The sequence below is a fragment of the Leucopleurus acutus genome (assembly GCF_964270905.1).
Source record: "Leucopleurus acutus genome assembly, chromosome: 15".
Taxonomy (NCBI): Eukaryota; Metazoa; Chordata; class Mammalia; order Artiodactyla; family Delphinidae; genus Leucopleurus; species Leucopleurus acutus.
In genome coordinates this window covers 73,118,470-73,137,309 of record NC_139157.1, presented here as the reverse complement: position 1 = coordinate 73,137,309, position 18,840 = coordinate 73,118,470, and the positions used below count along the sequence as shown (strand labels likewise).

The window sequence follows — 18,840 nt, the reverse complement described above, 5'->3', positions numbered from 1 at the left end:
AGTTTAATTTCTTAGGTATCTGATGATTTTAACAGTTCTTATTCTACTTTACATTTTAAAACTATGATTTTAATTTCCTTGTTTTTGCTTTCCGGGTATTAATTTTTTGTGTTTTGTTTTTCTTCTTAAAGCCGCTGAATGTTAAGGTAGTAAGATTCCTAAGGAAAAGAAGGGTGTGTTACTTCTCTCCAGGTTTAGCTAGGTGCAGTCTGGTAATTCAACTAGAAATAGCAGGGTGTACCTAAGTCCAGGAGGAGCTTAATATATACTGTCCTTATTCAACCCTGGCTGAAAAAGGACTCTGTGATGACCACAGACATGCAAGGGATGGTTGTAAAAAAATGAAGAGGTTGCAACAAAGGAAGAAGAGAATGACACACAAATAACACTACCAAACCAAATAACCACCTCGTATTTTATGATGTATATGACAGAAAACTGGCTTTGAATACCAGGAATGGCTCTTTCATAGCCGCAGAGTCAAGCATGTATTCTGTCCAACGTCAGGACTTTCAACCGTTTTAAAAGCCACAAGGACGTCCTATAATAGCTGAGGCTTACCAAATTCTCATGCTACTAGTACTGAGAAAGTCTCCAAAATGACACAAAGAAGAAAAATTAATAAATAAATAAATGGATGCTCCCTGGCAACCTGAACAGGTGAGATTACCTATTTGAAATGCTCATCGAAAGGGCAACATCTTTGCAGCCAGCATATGCATACAAAGCACAACATATTAGATCCTGTGATTGCCCTTCCTTCCACTTTCTCTTCCACTTAGTGCCTTCCAAAACTTGCTCCCTTCCTCCCGAGGCAAACACTCTGAATAACACTACAGAGCCTCAAATGGATGATATATATAAAACCAGGGATGACTGAATCACGACACTTACGCTACTCCTAAAAACCAAGGCCCCCTCAGGGCTACAGCAAACCTACAGTCCAGAGCCAGGAGTCTCTACCGATCCTGGAAAACAGCTCTGACTGGGTCACTTAACACAGCTAAGCCCACAACCAGATTCAAAATGTTGGCACCCATTATCTAGATTCTAATGGATATTACTGAGCCAGTCCAGAGATGGGCTGGCTGCAAGCTGGGCGTTTTAATGACTTGCACTCCAATCAGAAGTTGATAAAGGTGGGTCGCCTCCAAACACTGCTTCATCTTTTCTCATAGACACAGGTTGGATTCAGAGGATATGGTCTTTAGCCAGCACAGAGATGGAAAACAACGCACAAATCAATAGAAAAAAATAACTTCTTTTTATTTACAAAAAAAAAATCCAAATATTGGATGCTGTAAACAAAATTCACAATCTGTTCCCTCTAGCGCTGATTCAAATAAGTCAGTTTTTAAGAGTCCATTCTCCAGCAACTCCTTTTCTGCCTGTGACACAGACTAAAGTGAAAGTATTCCAAAAGAGTGACCCCAGGTGCGGCGTGCTGCCATCAGGGCCTCTTGGAGCAGGCGATGGTTGTAGAGAGGTCGGAGAGAGAGACAGCCAGCGGGCAGAGCATCCTCCATTCTGCAAGGATTTGCAGCCAGTCTCGCCAAGTTACTTGACATCTTCCAACTTTGTACTGTGACCATGGACTTTGTTAGCAAGCCATTATTACGACAAAGTATTACACAGAGATTCTTTCTTAGCGCTGAAAAGGCTATACTATAAGAGATCATAAAGAAATACTATATTCCAACAGGTGGTATATATGAAATTACTTTTTTTTTTTGGTTTCATCTAACACACGCTGTCTTCAAACAACAAAAAAGCCTACTTTCGAACTGCTGACAGCTTTTAACATAATACATTTCATTTACAAAATAGTTCACAATATTTATTTGACAAGCATTGCAATGAAAACAACTTGACGCACAATAAGGCAACCTACGATCAGCAAACAGAAAGGGGTGGCAAAAAAACGGTATGTTCACTTTTCTTGGCGTTTCCTCCTTGGCTTGGCTTACAGACATTCTTCCATCCTTGCAATTTTGGAGCCACGTTAAAACAATCCACCCAATATGAAAGTGAGCAAACACTTGATCCCGTTTCTGGAAGGGAAAAGTCCATCTTGATGTAGGACGTCTTGAGGCAACGAGATTTTACTGCAAATGAAGTCAACTTGTTAAAAGGGCACTGTCACAGGTGAAGTGTTCCCTGACATGCCAGGCTGAACAGGTGAGAAGAGACTCCAGAAGATAAAAAACTTCTTCCTGCTTTAAAGTAACAGCACACTCGACCAGATAAACACAAAGGTAAGCAAATCACAGGCACTAATCAGGAATTGAGAGCTGTCCTTTTCTCTGACCTATGACACACGGCTCTCTCTCACCAGACATTCAAATGTTTAGGCCACACATCCACAAAGAGAGACATATATTCCACTGTTTGTTCAACTACACGTGCACAAGACTATAGTACATACAAAAGGGAAATAAATTATATAAATCTTAAATGCTGAAGGTTGTCTTGAGTACAGCCTGTTCTATCTGAATGCCAGGTGCTGGCATTTCCAACTATGCTACCAGCCCCAGAGTAAGCAAGAAAAGAACATAAACATCTGAGAAAACAAATGAAAAGCGTATTTTCCAAGAAGGCCCCTCCAAACAAAAATCTGTGTCATAAAATAACACCAGGTTGTTGCTACGGCAGAGCCAGAGACCTCCAGATTCTTTCTGAAATAGTGGACGACTCATCAGTCAAGAGTTAGGATGAGAAGGAAGAAGGCAGATCACCAGCTACTCCTCCTCTGTTCCCGAGGGTTCCCTTAGTTTTCTTTTAGGAAACATCCGAACAGGTAAGGAGGCGGAGCTCTGGCTGCTGACAGTTAAGTATCAGGCTTAATCTGCAAATGGAATATTTCCTGGGAATTTACAATGAATTTTTCAAACCCAGGGCTGGAGTGAGGGAGTCTGAGCCAACATGGGAGAAGAAAGAGTTCCTTACGTAACAGTGAGTGGCAGTGCAGTAGCTGTTACAGCTCGGACAGAATTCACAGGGACGCTGCTACGACAAACCCATCAAGTTCTGGTTAAGGCTTCAAAGAAAGATGCACAAGAAAGGTAGTGCGGGTGGATTAAACCAGCATTGAGCATCTGAGGGATGACCAGATAACAAATAAATTACACTGCCAACAGGATGATGCTAGTCTCTTCCCCAATCCCTCTTTAACTGATGACAAAAATCTGGTTGACTCTTCACAGGAACGATCAGAGTAAGCAGTCATCCACTAGACTTGGTAGGGGTTGTGTAGCTGTTTCACAATACAAAGGGAAGGTTGTCGGGTGTTAGATTTGTTTTTAACAAATACATTTTCAAAGACCAGTGTCCAAAGGAATTAAGGGCTGAGAGAAGGGATGGGTTTGGGATTAGCTGTCACTGAACTGAAACAGTAATGCCGGTTCATTTCACAAAGGTGTAACTGGTCTCTTGGGAAACAGAAAATAAAGTTGGATCTGATTGAATGCAAAGTGAGTGAATTTAAAGTACAGTACTAAATACTTAAATGCAGTGTGACAAACAGGTCAAAGATGTTTCATATTGGCATGAATTTATAAAATTTTATATATAATATATATTTCATATATAAATTTTAAGTAATCGTGCAAATACTCTTTAAAAAGGGTCATTTCACATTTACTAAATTCTAGTGGTCCTGGAATGCACAATGCATTCATTTAAAAATTCATTTAAATATTAATAAGTAGTGTTCAGATCACCAGAAATTCTTTTTAGCAGTCAGGGATTTAAACAGACTATCACTGATCCATGATCCACTGGATTATACACCATGGAGGTATGCAAGTATTACTAAAAGTAAAAGGGTTCAAACTATCAAAATGGCAGTTTAGTGTAAAAAACGAGTGCTCTGCCCAACAAATATTCTCCCATTTGTGGAATTCTATGACTCACAAAAAAAAAAAAAAAAAAAAAGGAAAAAAAAAACTCACTAAAAATGTATAATCTCTGCTCTTCCTATCAAATATATTAATTGTTTTCCTCCTTCATTCGCTTTAATTTTTTTAGATGTGGGTTTTAATTCATCACTGCAATATGCCCACGTCTCATGTCATCCTGTTGAAAACATAAAAGCACACAGTATTTAAACATTTCCTATATGCTACATTTTTCTAGACCATAATCAATGTATTGTGTGTATATACACATATCACAAATATGTATATATATACACATAATATACACACACATACACATGTACCTAGGATAATATCACACCAACAAGGTTAATTTTATACAAGTATTTGTCAAGAAAAAATAGGGCATCTCCTCCACCATTCACAAGCTTATGTGTTGTTTTATTTTCTTCTTGAGTCCCTGATAAAATAGTCATTAAACCATAAAATTTTTCCACTTCAAATTTTCAGAAGGCAACAGGCACTTTGATGTATATTGGTGTGTAACAAATATAGTAACTCTTTATATATTCTATTTCTTTTCTACTTGGGTATTTTTATCTGTTAAATCTTTGGTCCTTGAGCATACTTTCTTTGCTACAGCTGTTTTTGCTTGCATTTTCACATTTAAAAAATGCGAGCTATGCACGCAGCTGGAAATAATGGATTGTGTCATCATAAGTTCTGCTGTTTGTTATGAGAATTGCACCCTACTACTGCTCATTCGGAGCAAGCCATTTCTATTAGCGCAATGGGAGAGTTCCACAGAAAGCACTTGCTACAAGCCTCAGATAGTAATCCCAATGTTGGAGTCCCCCTTCCTCCTGTACAGTTGTTACTATCTGAACTCCTGAATTGATAATTTCGTTGGAGTGAGACCCTTTTTTCCTCTGTATTTTCCCTTTTGTGAATTCCGTCTTATAAGAAACTCTCCACTTGTCTTTTTTTCCTATGGCAAAGCTATGGGAGCAGGTACTGCAAACCCATATTGTCATCAAGCTTTTTTTCTCTTGTTATTTTAGGAGAACCTGGTTGTTTTTAATGACAGGTCTCTTTTGTTTCAGGACAGAATCCAGTTGGGTAGGAGAATGAGGGAAGGTTGGCGGTGGTGGTGGGGCGGGTTATTTTGAGATCATGCTCCCATACCTAGGAAAAGATCCACAAGCTTTGCCAAGTTTAAAACCAGGAGCAGATCATCATTGCACAAAACATATCCCTAATCATGGCTGGGTCACTCAGCCTTTTTCTTTTTTTTTTTTTTTTCCTATCTTGTCTGAAATGGCTTCCCCACAGGACACTTTTAAATGATTCCTAATTGCAAGGTAGCCAAGTAGAGTATGTCTGTTGCTGGCATGTGAACACTGGCTGGACCTGTGCAATGTAGTAATTGCTAAAGTTGGCATCTGCTACATACGGGGCTGGCTGGTAATAGCAAGTGACATTAGCCACGTTAGGGATGACATTTTGGTCAGCTAGCACCCGGATAGCCAGCATTGTGATCAGGTTTAAAGTCTGTCTTCTTTCATGTCCCATCAGGCACACGGTACTCTCATTCACCACTCCATGAAGGGTCATGAGATAGTCATACTTGCGGTCTTCCAAGCCCACGAAGTGGTTCTGCAAATAGGACTCCAGTTTTCTCTGCTGCTCTCCAATGTCTGAGAAATCGATGAAAAATCTAGAACACATATACCTCTGAAGGGTCTTGATCTCATCAGAGGCGGGCCTAAAGCCCCTCACTAAGAGGTTGCAGTACTTAAGCAGGCCTCCCCCTCTGATTTCCTCCGGGTTCCGGGTGGCAATGATCTTGTTACAAAGGTGATCAAAGGCTTCGTGGAAATCGCCATAGACGCTCTCCCCGATTATTGTGGGGTGAAACGTTTCAGTCATTGGGTTCTCTGAACATTCGTAAAAGAGGAGAAGAGAGTCTAATTTGATTTGAAAAGAATCTACACTAAATTCAAACTGCCTCCGGAGGGAATCCACAAATTTCAGTTCCACATTTTTGCCACTGTTGTTTGACAGGGATATAAGACTCCATCGGTCAGAGTCATTGCACACTTTAACCATTTTCTGCACATAAGCTTCCTACAATTTAAAAGACAAAACAAGAAGATGAGCAAACCTAGAAAAAAATAATCAATAAGTAAGTACATCCTCGTCACAGCTGAGAATTATTTTGCTCCTTCCCTTTTGTTTTGTCAGGTTTCAGCAAAACACTACCTGCAGGCTTAAACATTAAACATAAACAGTCTTCTCAAAACAACAACAACAAAAAGAAATACATTTAACGAGTGGTTTTGCCGTCTGGGAAAGAGAGTAGAAATAATGGTGTGAGGCTTTTGGCAGACATAGCGCAGTACTAGGAGGTTCTGTTGTCATGCCTGACTTTCAAAATGTTATTTTTTGAGAATGATCTTATAGGTACAATATTCACACAATATCACCACAATATTCAAAAGACAGAAGGGCCTACAGGGAAAAGCTAGTCTGCCTCTCACCCTAGTCCCTAGTCACCTAGTTCCCCTCCTGCTAAGGGAACCGATAGGATTTGTATCTTGACGGTCCCGCCAGGGCTCCTGCAGTTAAAATCAAATATGAACGAAATTAAGACATTCTGGAAGGCTGGTTCCTCGGATAATTTTACCTAATTGTATAAAACGAGCTTTGGACCAAAGTGGGGAGGAGGGGACCCATTATATCCTGAACACATGAACCAACGTGGAAAAGCACCATATATATGCGTAACACACGGCGTCACGTGAAGGCAGCTAGGAAATCTATTCACATTCTCCAAAACAATAATAAGAACATTGACTAGCCTCTGCTGCAGGCTGCTCTTTTCCCAAAGACTAAATCATCAAATGACTCAAAAAAAAAAAAAAAAGAAAGGTTCACATCATTTCACTCTCCCACTTATCAGAATCTCCTCTGGACACGACTCAATTAAGGAAAGCCAAGAGTTAAAAAATGAGAAGGAAGAGAAGGCAGGGCAGAGGAGGAAGCAGAAGACTTGGAAGCTGAAGCAGCTTAAACACTCAACACAGTCCACGCACCTTGGTTTCCTCAGGAAAAAACTCAAAAGCAAAATCAGCCAGGGCGCCCACCTGGGTCCGGGCCGCGGACGTGCGCCCCTCTGCCCGCCGCGCCGCCCCCGCGCCCGGCCCGCCGCCGCCCCCGGCCCCTCTCGGGAGCTTTACCTTGAGTGTGAGTGGTGTGATCTTCTCTTTGTTCACCCCTTCGGGTAAGAAGTCCAACAGGCAGTCCAGCACGACGTCCTTCACAGTCTGAAACTCCTCTTCCCCGCGCAGGTCGGCGCAGAAGATGAGGTCCAGATCCTTGTAGCCCAGGCCGCTGTCCTGGTGCAGAACGTGGCTGGCGGCCGAGCCGTTGAGGCGCACGTCGCGGACGCCGATGCGCTTCTCGGCCAGGCGCCGCCGCACCACCTTCACGATCAGGCTGGGCTGCAGCTCGAGCGTGGGGAAGTTGCCGCGCCCGTGGATCGGGATGGTCTCGCTCAGGATGCCGTCCAGCCGCTGCACTTGCTCCCAGTTCAGCACGTTGCAGTGCGCCGTGGGGCTTTCGCAATAGTCCAAGCAGTGCCCGCCGCCGCCGCCGCCGCCGAAGTCGCCGCCGCTAAAGTCTCCGGCCAGGGGGATGTAAGGGCCGCCGGCCAGCTCGTCCTCAGCCATGGCAAAGTACCCTTCGCCTTCCGCCATGAAGTGCCCGCCGAACGCCACTGGGCCCTGGTCGGTCCTAAAAGAGAACAGAGGGAAGGAGCGCGCTGAGACGCGCGGCGGACAGGCGGACAGGGGCCCGAGGAGTAAGGAGCGCGCCCCCTCCCCGCTTCGCCCCCCGCCTCAGGGGCTCCCCGGAGACTCTCCCTCCCCAGGCCCCCGCGGCCTCCGGCCCGCGCGCGCCGCGCCCCGCAGAGCAGCCCCGCACCAAAAGTATCTCTGATGCATCTGGAAAGCGCAAGCGAGAGTCCCGTCTGTGTCACCTGGAGGCGGCCGCCCCTTCTAGGAGCGCGGCGAGCGAGGAACTGCGAGGCGGCAACACTTCAGGAGCCGCGAGTGCGCTCCCGGCAGCGGCGAGCGACTTAGTCCTTCCCAGACCCCCGCAGCCCGCGCCGGCCACTCCCGCCCCTCACCCCGCCCGCGCCGCCTCAGCCGCGGTGGTCCCGGAGGTGGCGGCTCCTGCTGCCGCCGCCGCCGCCGCCGCACACACTCCCGTCTCTGGAGCTTTAGCAGTTGTGCGGGAGAAATGTCCTCAGTACTTTTTTTATACCGGGGCCTCTCTGCGCTTCCGGGGCCCGGCGCCGCACGCTCGCCACACCCTCCTCATCTGCATAGGGCGCCGCCCCCACCCGCCCCGCGGCCGGAGCCCTTGCGGAGCCTAGCGCTGCAGCGGCGGGCCCGGTCCCCGGAGCGGGAAGCCGGCGGCGATTCCCGTGTGCACTGATGTGCGTAGACATATATTTGATGTATGGACCCCCCCACACACCCCGCCCCTCTTATTCTTCCCTCCAACGACGAAACACTTCCGATGCCTCAAGTGTTCTAAATGGCCCTCACAACTGGTTCCCGGCTAAAGTCGCGCAACTGCAGCAACTTCCAACATAAAATTCTCGCCGTTTATGGCGCGTCATTGTAGCTTAATGACGGGTCTCCAGAGGTTCTTTCGACCCCCCCCCCTTTTAAACTGTGTGGTGTAGGGCTAGGCCGTTTACTCCGTTAATAAACCGGGCCTCAGAGTGAACTAAAGCGTCCACTTCCCCGTGCCAATCAGGCGTCACGCGTAAGGGGCAGGGGAAGCTCCCCAGGTTTCGATTCTCGAAATCTCGGGCGGCGCGGGGAACTCCGGGCGAGCCCACGGAGCGCGGGGGCGGGGCCGAGCGTGAGTCCGTCTCCCGCGCACGGGCGGCTCGGGGCGGCCGGGGGCGCGGCGCGCGTCCCCGACCGGACGCCCAGGCGCGTTGGGCGGCCCGGCGGGCGCGCGGCCGGGGGCCGAGAGCGAGGCGGGCCCGGAGCGCGGCGCGGGGAATGCGCGGCCGCCAGGTCGCGCGAAGGGCCGCTGCGCAGGGCCGGACGCTCGGCGGTGCGGTGTCTCGCCGACAAGTGAGGAGGCGAAGTGTGGTCGTCGTCGGGCGCTAAGGTTTGCCTTTTTCAAGTGAATGCGAATGTCATTGTGACACGAGCTAGTTTTCCACGACCCGCGATAGTACGAGTTCAAAGGACACAAGCGTTCCTCCCCCAGCCCCTCAACTTTAGTCGCCTCGGCGGCGCGAAACGAGTGTAGCATTATGTTCGCGCGCAGTCGCGCTCGCACCCACGTCTTTGCCAGAAAGCGCGCCCTTTCTTCGGGCCGTCAGTTCCGGCCGCTAGCTGCCTCTTCCCAAACTGAGAGTCACTTTCCTTCGCGTAGAGGCTGGGGGCGGGGGGGAGGGGGTGTTGGGGGGGTAGGGAGGGAAAGGGGAGAGAGGGACGCGCCTGGGAAGCTGAATACTCCCGCCCGTGGCCCCGCGCGACCCCAGCTGCCCGGTCTGTGAGGGAGAACGGCCCGCCCCCTCCAAAATGGGGGAGCCCCGGCCTCGTCACCAAAGCAGCGCGCCAGGCGCGCCGGGGAGGGGCCGGTCACCCGCGGAGCACCCAGCTGCGTGGCAACGCCGCCCCCTGCCGGTGCCCTGCGGAGCTGCGTTCCCAAAGCGGAGGAACCGGCTGGACCTCAGACGGAGGCCCTGATCCCTCAGCGCCGGCCTCCACGGTGGGGTGGTCGGGGAAGGGACCTAGGACGACCAACCACACAATTTTCACAGGCCCGTCGCTTCCCCAGAAGCACATTCATGTGTCCAGCCACCCATGCATAAATGCATCCATTCTGCTCCTGCATTCAGAAGAAGCACATATAGGCATGTGGCTTGACCACCTGTTATGTGCCAGGCACCAAGTTGAGTGCTGAGGATTTCAGAATTACTGCGTTTCGAGCAGTCTAGTGGGCATGACAGGCAAGTAGAGAATTATGGTTCAACTGTACATGTGTTATGGGGGAGGAACGATGTGACACAGAGCAGCGGTGGGCTCAGGGGAACTAGGGGAGAAGAGTGGAGGACAGATGTCCTTTGGATCGGATCATGAAAAGTGGCTTTTTCTTGGTAGTTGAGGGAGAAGGAGAAAAGCACTGTCAGCAAAGGGAAGAGTGTAAAGGAATTAGAGTTTGAGCAAGGCTGTATAGACCACCACGGTAAGAAAGGAGATTGGGGTATTTCCAGGAACTTACTGAGCACCTCTGGGCTATACTCTGCTTAGGTCTTTACACCTAGCACCTCATTTAATCTTCAGTTGAGAAGATATTCTTCTCAGTTGAGAAAGGATTTGGAAACAGAGGAACTGGGAGGTAAAGAGATTTGCCCCTTTCATGGCTAATAAGTGGTGAGGTCAGGCCTTGAACCCAACCCGTTTCTCTGGGAGTGCTGTTTAGCCATCGTTTTTTAGGAATGGGATACCTGTAGCTTACCAGTACCTCCCATTGGAAGGTAGTACAGCAGCAAGTACAGCAGCAAAAACGATTTGAAAGAAAAAGAAAAGGCCTGTTAAAAGTGCTTCTCTCAAAGGCTAATATGAATTCTGCCCCTGAAAACAAGGGCAAAGGAATAGATCATGTATTAGGTACACTGCACTAAAAAGAAATCAAGGGGTTAGCCCCACTGCCATTATTTTGTACTTAAACCCTTTTTCAAAAAATAAAGTGGAAAAAAAAAATCAGAAGAGTCTCAGAGCGTCTGAGCACCGGGGCTTCACTTATGCCCAGGATTTTGTTCTGTAGGGCTAAAGGAATCTGCATTTCAGCACGTCGCCCATGTGATGCTAACACGGGCCCAGCCACACTCTACACCGAGCTAACAAGGGCCACTGCAGCCTGGTTCTCTAGGTGGGCACCCTCTCCCCAGCAGAGGCTGCTCTTTTCCGCCCAGCTGCTCTCATGGCCTCCCCCAAGAGTGGAGGGCATGGCTGAGAGGCAGAACTGGAGCCTGAGGCCAGATACAGAGAGACTGCGATGCATCAGACCCTGTGCAAGGGGAAAAGATGAGTCCCAGCAGCAGTGGGGCAAGACCCCTTCTCTCAAGCTGCCAGGGCTTTGTGGCTGACACTTCCCTGACCCCTTAACAAAGCATTCCCCATCCCCATTCGGGTTCTCCCTTCATAGCAACCTTCCAAATCTCCATAATCCAGACCCACCGCCTCCTGCCTTGGGACATCTGGGATCTCTTACTGTTGGCAGCACTGGATGGTGCTTTGACTGGATTCATATGGGCCTGATTCATAGTGGCCACTGGATACATATTGTTGCATGAAAGCATCTGTTGTTCTTTGTCTCTCTTCTCCCCGTCTTCCAACTGAGATATTTACATTCTGGAGAGAAAAAAAATGTTCATACTTACATGAAATTGCAAATTTTGCAATTGCAAGCATTTTTTTTCCTAGAAACCAAAGTAATTATCAAATGAGAAAGTCTATACTCTCCAAACACATTCACAAGCAAGGTCATCGCTCAACACAGTTATCCTTGGATTAAATTTAGCTGCAGAGTTGTCATATATGTGTGTGTGTGTCTATTAGACTTTAGCTTCTGAACCTTTTTGGTAAATAATTTACTTTTCCTCATCTAAAAGGGGAAAAAAAGATCTATGGCAATATAATGCTGTAAGTCTGTATCTGTAATCCTTAAAAGAAAGCTTTACATACATTTCTGAGGAAAACAAAAACAAAAAAAACCCACGATTAGTTGATCTTGCTTTGAAAGTTACAGTGACAATCAATCTGGACTTAGCACAATAAGGAGAAATTCAGTTTTGGCCTGAATAATACCATTATTGAGTTCGTTATAATGTGCCAGACAGTATGCTCAGTATTTTATATACACCATTTCTTTTAAACTTTCTCCAAATATCAGAGGTTTGCATATCACATCCCCATTTTCCAGATAGGGAAGATGAGGCAGAGGAAGGTTAAGGAACTTACAGAAGTGGCAGAGCCTTGGTTCAGAGCCATGTGTGTGTCTGCTCTCCATCTCTTTCCCTGCCTTCTGCCTGTCTTCTCATTTTCCTTTTAGACTTAAAACTGAACTGGAAATGCACTCTGCTCCTTCCTTCTTTCCAAGTTCTGTACGTTCAGATTGGACACATCACTGAAGCCCAAGGTGTTTTATCCCGAAACAGCTCTTGGGGCCAGAATGCACCTGCCTGGGCCGATGGGAGTTTCTTCCTCAGTCAGGAAGGCCTGCCACCCTGGCAGGGGGACTTAGCAAGCCAGCAGCCTTCCAGAGAGCCTACGAGAAAAACACACACACACACACACACACACACACACTGTAACGGGGTGGGAGGTTCAGAGTCTGCACCAAGTTCACTTAGCAGTTGTGCTGCCCTTCCCATTTTGCTTTGTCTGCTTCCTGCCTTTTCAGGAATGGTTTCAGAAAATAAGCAGCAAACAAGTATGCAGTGATTCCCTCAAGCTCTACGCAGAAGGAGAGAGAGAAGAGCTCAGAACACTGCTGTTAGGAACACTTCTTTTCTCTCCCCGGATTCTTGTCTCGCTCTTGATCTTTTCACACCAGCCCTGTCCACTCTTTCCATTGATTATCCACCTTCCCCTGCTTCTGCTCTTTGATCCTTTCCACCAAAAGTGACAGGACCCTGCAGAAACTCCTTGCCCCTCTCCCTCCCCAGGGTCAGAGCAGTGGCAATGTGGGGAATTTGGGCTACTCCCCACCTCCTTGCCATTCACCGCCTTCCTAGGGCGAAGCCCAGTGGTTCCTGAGGCAACTGAGGGACAGACAGGTGTCCTTCTCCGGGCATGCCCGTGCAGAAGTCCACATTGCAGGGCAAACCAGAGAGCTCTCTGCCGTCCTGTTAGGGTTAGTAGAACAGCAGTCAGTTAAAGGGCCTCGTGTAAAAATTAAAACTCACTTGGGAAACTACATTACCTCTTTTCCCAGGGAATGCTGCTTACAAAATGACTCTCCCCATGTTTTTTTCAGGGAAATAAATGTTTATTCAGGGCCTATCAAAGTCCAGAAACATGCTAAGTCATACAGCTTCTAGTCTTGGGAATAGCAGTCCATCATTTTATTACTTGTATGGTTATTAGCAATCAACAGTTTAGTTCTATATTTTAAACTATTCAAACCTTTTCATTCTGTACTATCTCATTTTATCTTCAAAATTATTCTGCAATGTGCAGTCCTAATTTTAGAGATGAAGAAAGTCTAGGTAGTTTTTCGTAAGTTTACATAGCTAGTTCGGGAAAAGTTAAAGCGAGACTCAGTTGCTCTCAGTCACGGGCCAGCACCCCTTTCTTGGGATCACACTGTTTCATCTTCTATCTGAGTGTATTTAAATAATCGATAACAAATCGTTCAGTTTGAAGAGATCCTCTAGCCACACAGAGGGTCATTTGTATGGACTGCATTCTCACCTGTGAACATCTTATAAAAGCATCTGTACTCTACAGTTGAGCATCTTCTAAGTGTCATTTCCTAAGTTTATTTTTAAGAGTATTTATTTGAAGTATATGACCACACAAAAATAGTTCTTTGCACAGTCAGAGATCAGTGAGCTTAGGAAATTCAATATGCAAGCAACACAGTCCTGTGTCATCACTCTTAAAATCAAACTCAATACAGATCATCCTTTAATAAAGGTTTTCATCAGAAAGACGAGCCAGTATTTTCTTGTGCTACTATCAGTGCCGATTATGCCGGAAGTTCTTCCTGTTTTGACATCTTGGTGAAACGCTTGCCATTTAAATCAATGTTGCAAGTCCCTTGGACCAGACTGTTTTCTTTCCTCCAAACAAAAGAGACATTCAAAAGTCACATTCATTTGGCAAAATGTAAACTAGAAATATACATGTATTTTCAAAACCTACCAAATATGAATAAGTAAACTGTTTTTCCCCAAAGTCATATTTATATTATGAGTTTTTCCTTCTGCAATTTGTATTAGAAGAATATTTAACTTCTCTGAAGAAAATGGCGATGTTTAGTTGTGGTGCTTGTAAAGCTTTGAGAAGGGCAAAAAGGGAGAATATAATGAATTATTCCTTTATTCTAAAAGGAATTTGGCCAAACTGTGTATGTACCTTATGAGAAGGGGGAAAAAAAAGACCATCTTCTATGGGTATATCCAGCTCATTCATATACATTTTTAGCCAGTTCTTACCTTGTACAACATACCTTGTATGTTGATATATTTATTGGCCACGGATAGTTGATTTATATGAACTTCCAACATTTCAGAGATAATTAAACATGGTATATATCCATTTTACTAGCACCATTTTGATATGCCAAATCCAGAAACTGCATAACTGCCATATGAATTTATAGCAGCTACAAAAAATATACTTGCTCACACGCTTAGACCATACACTGATTCAATAATGCATATACTTCCTTGTTTGAAAGGATTATTTTTTAACATTTCTACCATCACTTTCTTTGTTAAAGTCTTTTCCTCTTCTTTCCCTTAACCTCAAAATTAGCTGCTGCAAAGAAAGAAATCACAAATTAAATAGTCCAATTAATGTTATCCTGATGTTTGGGAGAAATTGCTCCAGAATATTGTAAGCAACCAAAAAGCACATTGTCTTAGAAAGTCTGAGAAGCTGAACACAACAAATAATATTTAAAAGAAAGTTTTTTTTCCCAAAGCTACTAGGATGATGAACACATTTAAAAGACAGGGGTTTTTTTTTAACTGTTCAAGTTGGACTCTGGGAAGATAAATTTGACCACCTTGAAAATTCTGGGCTCCTTAAGTAAAATATGAATGGGAAAACCAACTGCAGACTCTCTAAGCACTAAGACACCTGAATTTATTCTAGCAATATGGGATAAAAGAGATTCAAGTTTAACCTTCTAATAAAAGAAAGGCTTCAGGATGCTAGTGGATTAGGCATTACTTGAGAAGGTGTAGGGGGAAAGCAAGAGCTATCAAAGTTGTTAATATTTGAACCATGGAAGCTTCTGACTGGAGATCGATTTCTAAGAAGCCACAACTCTAGCCGGGGTCCTAGAGGTTAAAAGGGAGTTTGCACTAACACATAATTGAGTAGCCACAGTTTAGATAACTCTAAAGGGCCATAGAACTGCCCTCCAGGTTTTGAAATTTATAATTACTCAATGAGGTCATTGTTTAGCATAAAAGAAGTGACATTCTTAATTTTTTCTTATCAGAAAGCCATTTTACAATATTAAAAAAGAAAACAAATGGCACATGAGATTCTTTGCTCCACAACCTCTCCCTGGTTTCCATTAAAATTCTGAAGATATTTGGTTTTCCCTCCACTGGCATTAATCTGGTAGCCATACTGTCCCCATCTACTCAACGTGAGTTCTCTGTGAGCAGTAATTCAACATACTTGCACTGACCAAGAATATATGACTTTACAGTGTGTTAAAAAGAAATGCTTCTTGTGAGCACTTGTGACTTGTCTAGTTTATTCTAATCTTCTACTCCTGACATGTCTTGGAACATTATCTCTGTCCTTCTTTGGGTTACAGGGCTTGTTGAGAAAGTCACCAGTCACAGGTGGGTACATGTGACACCGGCACCTTGAACTCTCTGGAGCACTGGAAGCTCCTGCAGGTTAGTCCGTTTCTTTCTCAGAGTAACACATCTATATTTTTAATTCATTATTTAAAAAATAAAGTCAATAATCATAAAAATAAAACATTAAGAATAGTCATATTTAAATTTTACTATTTACTATTTAACATTATAATTATGTAGTACATTGCAATGTTTTCTATTTTATATGTTATAATTCTCGACCAAGTGTAGAGATGACTTTTAAATATTTCTGACATGAAAGTAATTACCCTTTGCTTATTGGATAGATCATTATTTTGAGTCACACTTTCTTCATAAATCAAAGAAATTGAGTTATCATGACTAATTCTTAATCTGCTTTGTGTCTAAAGCTAGCAAACATTTGGATTAAAACATTGAAAAACAAGGTAATTATTTAGTTGTTTTATCTACATGATATTAAACAGCCAGATGTCTGGTTAAACTTCTTATGCTTAATAGAGCAAAATGGAAATTTCAGTTGTCTTCTAAATTTAATTAAAGACCAATTTGATCAAAACATTTACTCTGGAACTTACATTATTGATTTTGAATGCCCATATTGATCAAATTAACCAGACGCTTTGCAAACTGTACTTCAAGCTGCACTAAAACCTGGGTAGCCTGAGCCTTTAGCTTCCCTTAAATCCCAATGCAGTGCACAACCCCTGAATAGGTGAGTTGCAGTTGTGTGTGTGTGTGTGTGTGTGTGTGTGTGTGTGTGTCTTGCGGGAGGGGGTTTGGTCACAGCCGTAGTGGGAAGTGAGCCTATGGGTGTACACATCTGCTTATATCTCCCCTAATTTTTTCTCTAGGTATTTGTTCTTTCCCACATCCTTTCTCATTCCCTATTCATTAATACAGATAAATGACTGTTGAATCAATCTAGTGCTATCAGCTGCTGTTAACCTTTTGTAAATCCTTAAGGTCTGATCACTATGGTTACCTAAAAATCACCTGGCAAATAATCTAGATTAAATAGCCTAAATATGTCCTGTGTGTCTCTAGTAAAAATTCTCTATTTAGGAAGATAATGTTTTCAGTTGGAATATGGTCAACTTTAAAGTTTTAATAAATATCCTCAATGCCATCATGAAACAGTTTCCAAACTTATGATCATTTGATGACTCATTTTTCTGAAGCCCCAATTACATATGATTAATGGATTTTATTGCAGATTTAACTTTTCTCTCTTGTTTATTCTTCAGTGTTTCTGGGAATACTTCAAAAGTTTCCACCACATTCTGTTTTTTAATCAAGTGATTTATGAAGAATACTCAGTTTTAGATTTCAAATTGTGCTTTCATACATGAGCTATAAAACTTAAAATATAACATTTACTTGTATAAGGATGTTATGTTACTACTTATTCAAATTTTATAGTAATAAGCGTATTGATAAAAACTTTTCTTATTTTCTTAGAACATTTAAGTATAGTGACTGTATAGCTCAAATTTTAAAAAGTATGTGGTCTGAAAATACTAATAGGCTTACGAGAACAAAGGGACAGTATATATTTTTTTAACATCTCTATTGGAGTATAATTGCTTTACAGTGGTGTGTTAGTTTCTGCTTTATAGCAAAGCGTATCAGCTATACATATACAAGTATCCCCATATCTCCTCCCTCTTGCGTCTCCCTCCCACCCTCCCTCCCCCACCCCTCCAGGCGGTCACAAAGCACTGAGCTGATCTCCCTGTTCTATGAGGCTGCTTCCCACTAGCTAGCTATTTTACATTTGTTAGTATATATAAGTCCATTGCCACTCTCTCACTTCATCCCAGTTTATCCTTCCCCCTCCCCATGTCCTCAAGTCATTCTCTACGTCTGCGTCTTCATTCCTGGGACAGTATATTTTAAGTCTGTTTAGTTCTTCAAAAATCTAAGATCTCATGGTCATCCATCCACCATACAGGATTCTGATTATGCCTTCAGTTCATTCCTCTCTGACAGCAGCATTTCATATCATCTGTTGGCCATTGTGAAGTTATAGCAGAAATGAAATGTAGGGGTTTCAGTTCAACATTCACAAACCCATAGACGTATCACCATACTCTCCCACTTAAAGATTTTGCACACCTAACTGAAGCACTGATCACAAATATCAGTTGTAAAATTGAAATGTAAATTATTCTCTCAAAGCCTGTGGACAAATGTGGTGTCTCCCTGAAGAGCACTATAGTCTTCTCAAACGCAGGGGCCCCAGTTTTAGTCTCTTGCTGTGACTTTATCTATAAGGCTCCCTTCATCTTTGGCCTCAGTCCAATTTGCTTTCATTTGGGGCCAATGCCACTTTGTTTGTTTAAATCCAATTTTGGCTAATAAATGCTTACAATGTATTTTACTATGTTTAATAGCACTAGGAAATTGAACTTTGATTACAATTAAGTAGAACATAGCAAATATGATATCATTATAGCATAAGTTGTTTCAGCATCTGTGTTAGATTACATTACCCAAACACATGAAACAGTCAAATTTCTGACTTGACCATCCCCTGCAGGCAGTGACCAGCTGCTTCTTGCCAGTTGAAGTCTGTTTTTTGTTATTGCTTTGCCTGTCAGTGGCTCATCCTCATAATTCCAGAAATGCTGTTGAATTCCCAGTTGTTTCCTATATTTTTTATCTGTTACATTATTCCAGAATTATAATTGAAGGAGAAAGAAAGAAAGAAAGAAAGGATGGAAGGAAGAAAGAAAGAAAAAAGAAAGAAGAAGGAAGGAAGGGGAAAGAAAGAAAGAAAGAAAAAGAAAGAAGGGAAGGAGGGAAGGAAGGAAGGGAAAGAGAAAGAAAGGAAAAGAATGGCTGCTCTTACAGAACTTCACAAACCATTTTCAATCAGGATTTAGGTAAGAGGTCAAACTCTAGTCCAAAAATAGCCAGTTCATTTTGTTTTTAATAAATTTTAATTCAAAGCATTTTGGCCCTAGGGAGAAACTAGGTTTGTTCCAAAGGTCCAGAGATGCTAGAGATCAGCTGTCTGTGTTCCTTTAACCTCATGGCAAGGCTGCCTTAGTTAATGCCACATTTTCCTTATTATTCATTACTTGGGAAAAGTCAATGGCTGACATAGAAATAGCTGAGTGCATTATTCTAAAATGAAGTGATTAAATCATGAGGTTGAGAGTCGGATGCAGGAACCCTGGGGATGGATATTTTTTCCTAGTTCTTAAGACAGATTTTTTTCTATGAGAACTCACAACAACAATTAATCCCTTCAAAATGACGGGGCCATAGTAAACTCTATTCAAGGTTGAGCCTCAGGGGGTGTGGGGAGGAGCAAAATAGTTAACACAA

General features: G+C 43.7%; 1 protein-coding gene and 1 long non-coding RNA gene across 3 annotated transcripts in view; one reads left to right on the top strand and one right to left on the bottom strand.

The window, feature by feature from the left end:
* Window positions 1-1,247: 1,247 nt before the first annotated feature.
* Window positions 1,248-8,023, bottom strand: TENT5A (terminal nucleotidyltransferase 5A). Of its 2 annotated transcripts, none has more exons than XM_082855934.1 (3): window positions 7,860-8,023; window positions 7,115-7,670; window positions 1,248-6,002 (listed from the first exon to the last, which is right to left on the bottom strand). In XM_082855934.1, the coding sequence occupies exons 1-3, from the start codon at window positions 7,877-7,879 to the stop codon at window positions 5,226-5,228; spliced, it is 1,353 nt and encodes a 450-aa protein (XP_082712060.1). In that variant the 5' UTR covers window positions 7,880-8,023; the 3' UTR covers window positions 1,248-5,225. The 2 variants fall into 2 exon arrangements, with proteins under 2 accessions (XP_082712060.1, XP_082712061.1); XM_082855935.1 differs by having other exon boundaries at window positions 7,915-8,021.
* Window positions 8,024-8,953: 930 nt separating this feature from the next.
* Window positions 8,954-18,840, top strand: part of LOC309972131 — a 107,379-nt gene continuing 97,492 nt past the window's right edge. The window contains exons 1-2 of the long non-coding RNA XR_014326785.1: window positions 8,954-9,068; window positions 15,477-15,561. This is a non-coding gene — a long non-coding RNA (uncharacterized lncRNA). The remainder of the gene's footprint in view (window positions 9,069-15,476; window positions 15,562-18,840) is intronic.

Excerpts from the sequence above, each read along its gene's own strand:
- TENT5A (XM_082855934.1), bottom strand. The coding sequence starts at position 7,879 with ATGCATCAGAGATACTTTTG. Across the intron at positions 7,671-7,859 it reads ATGCATCAGAGATACTTTTG|GACCGACCAGGGCCCAGTGG; the intron begins GTGCGGGGCTGC and ends GTTCTCTTTTAG. Across the intron at positions 6,003-7,114 it reads TCACACCACTCACACTCAAG|GAAGCTTATGTGCAGAAAAT; the intron begins GTAAAGCTCCCG and ends TTTAAATTGTAG.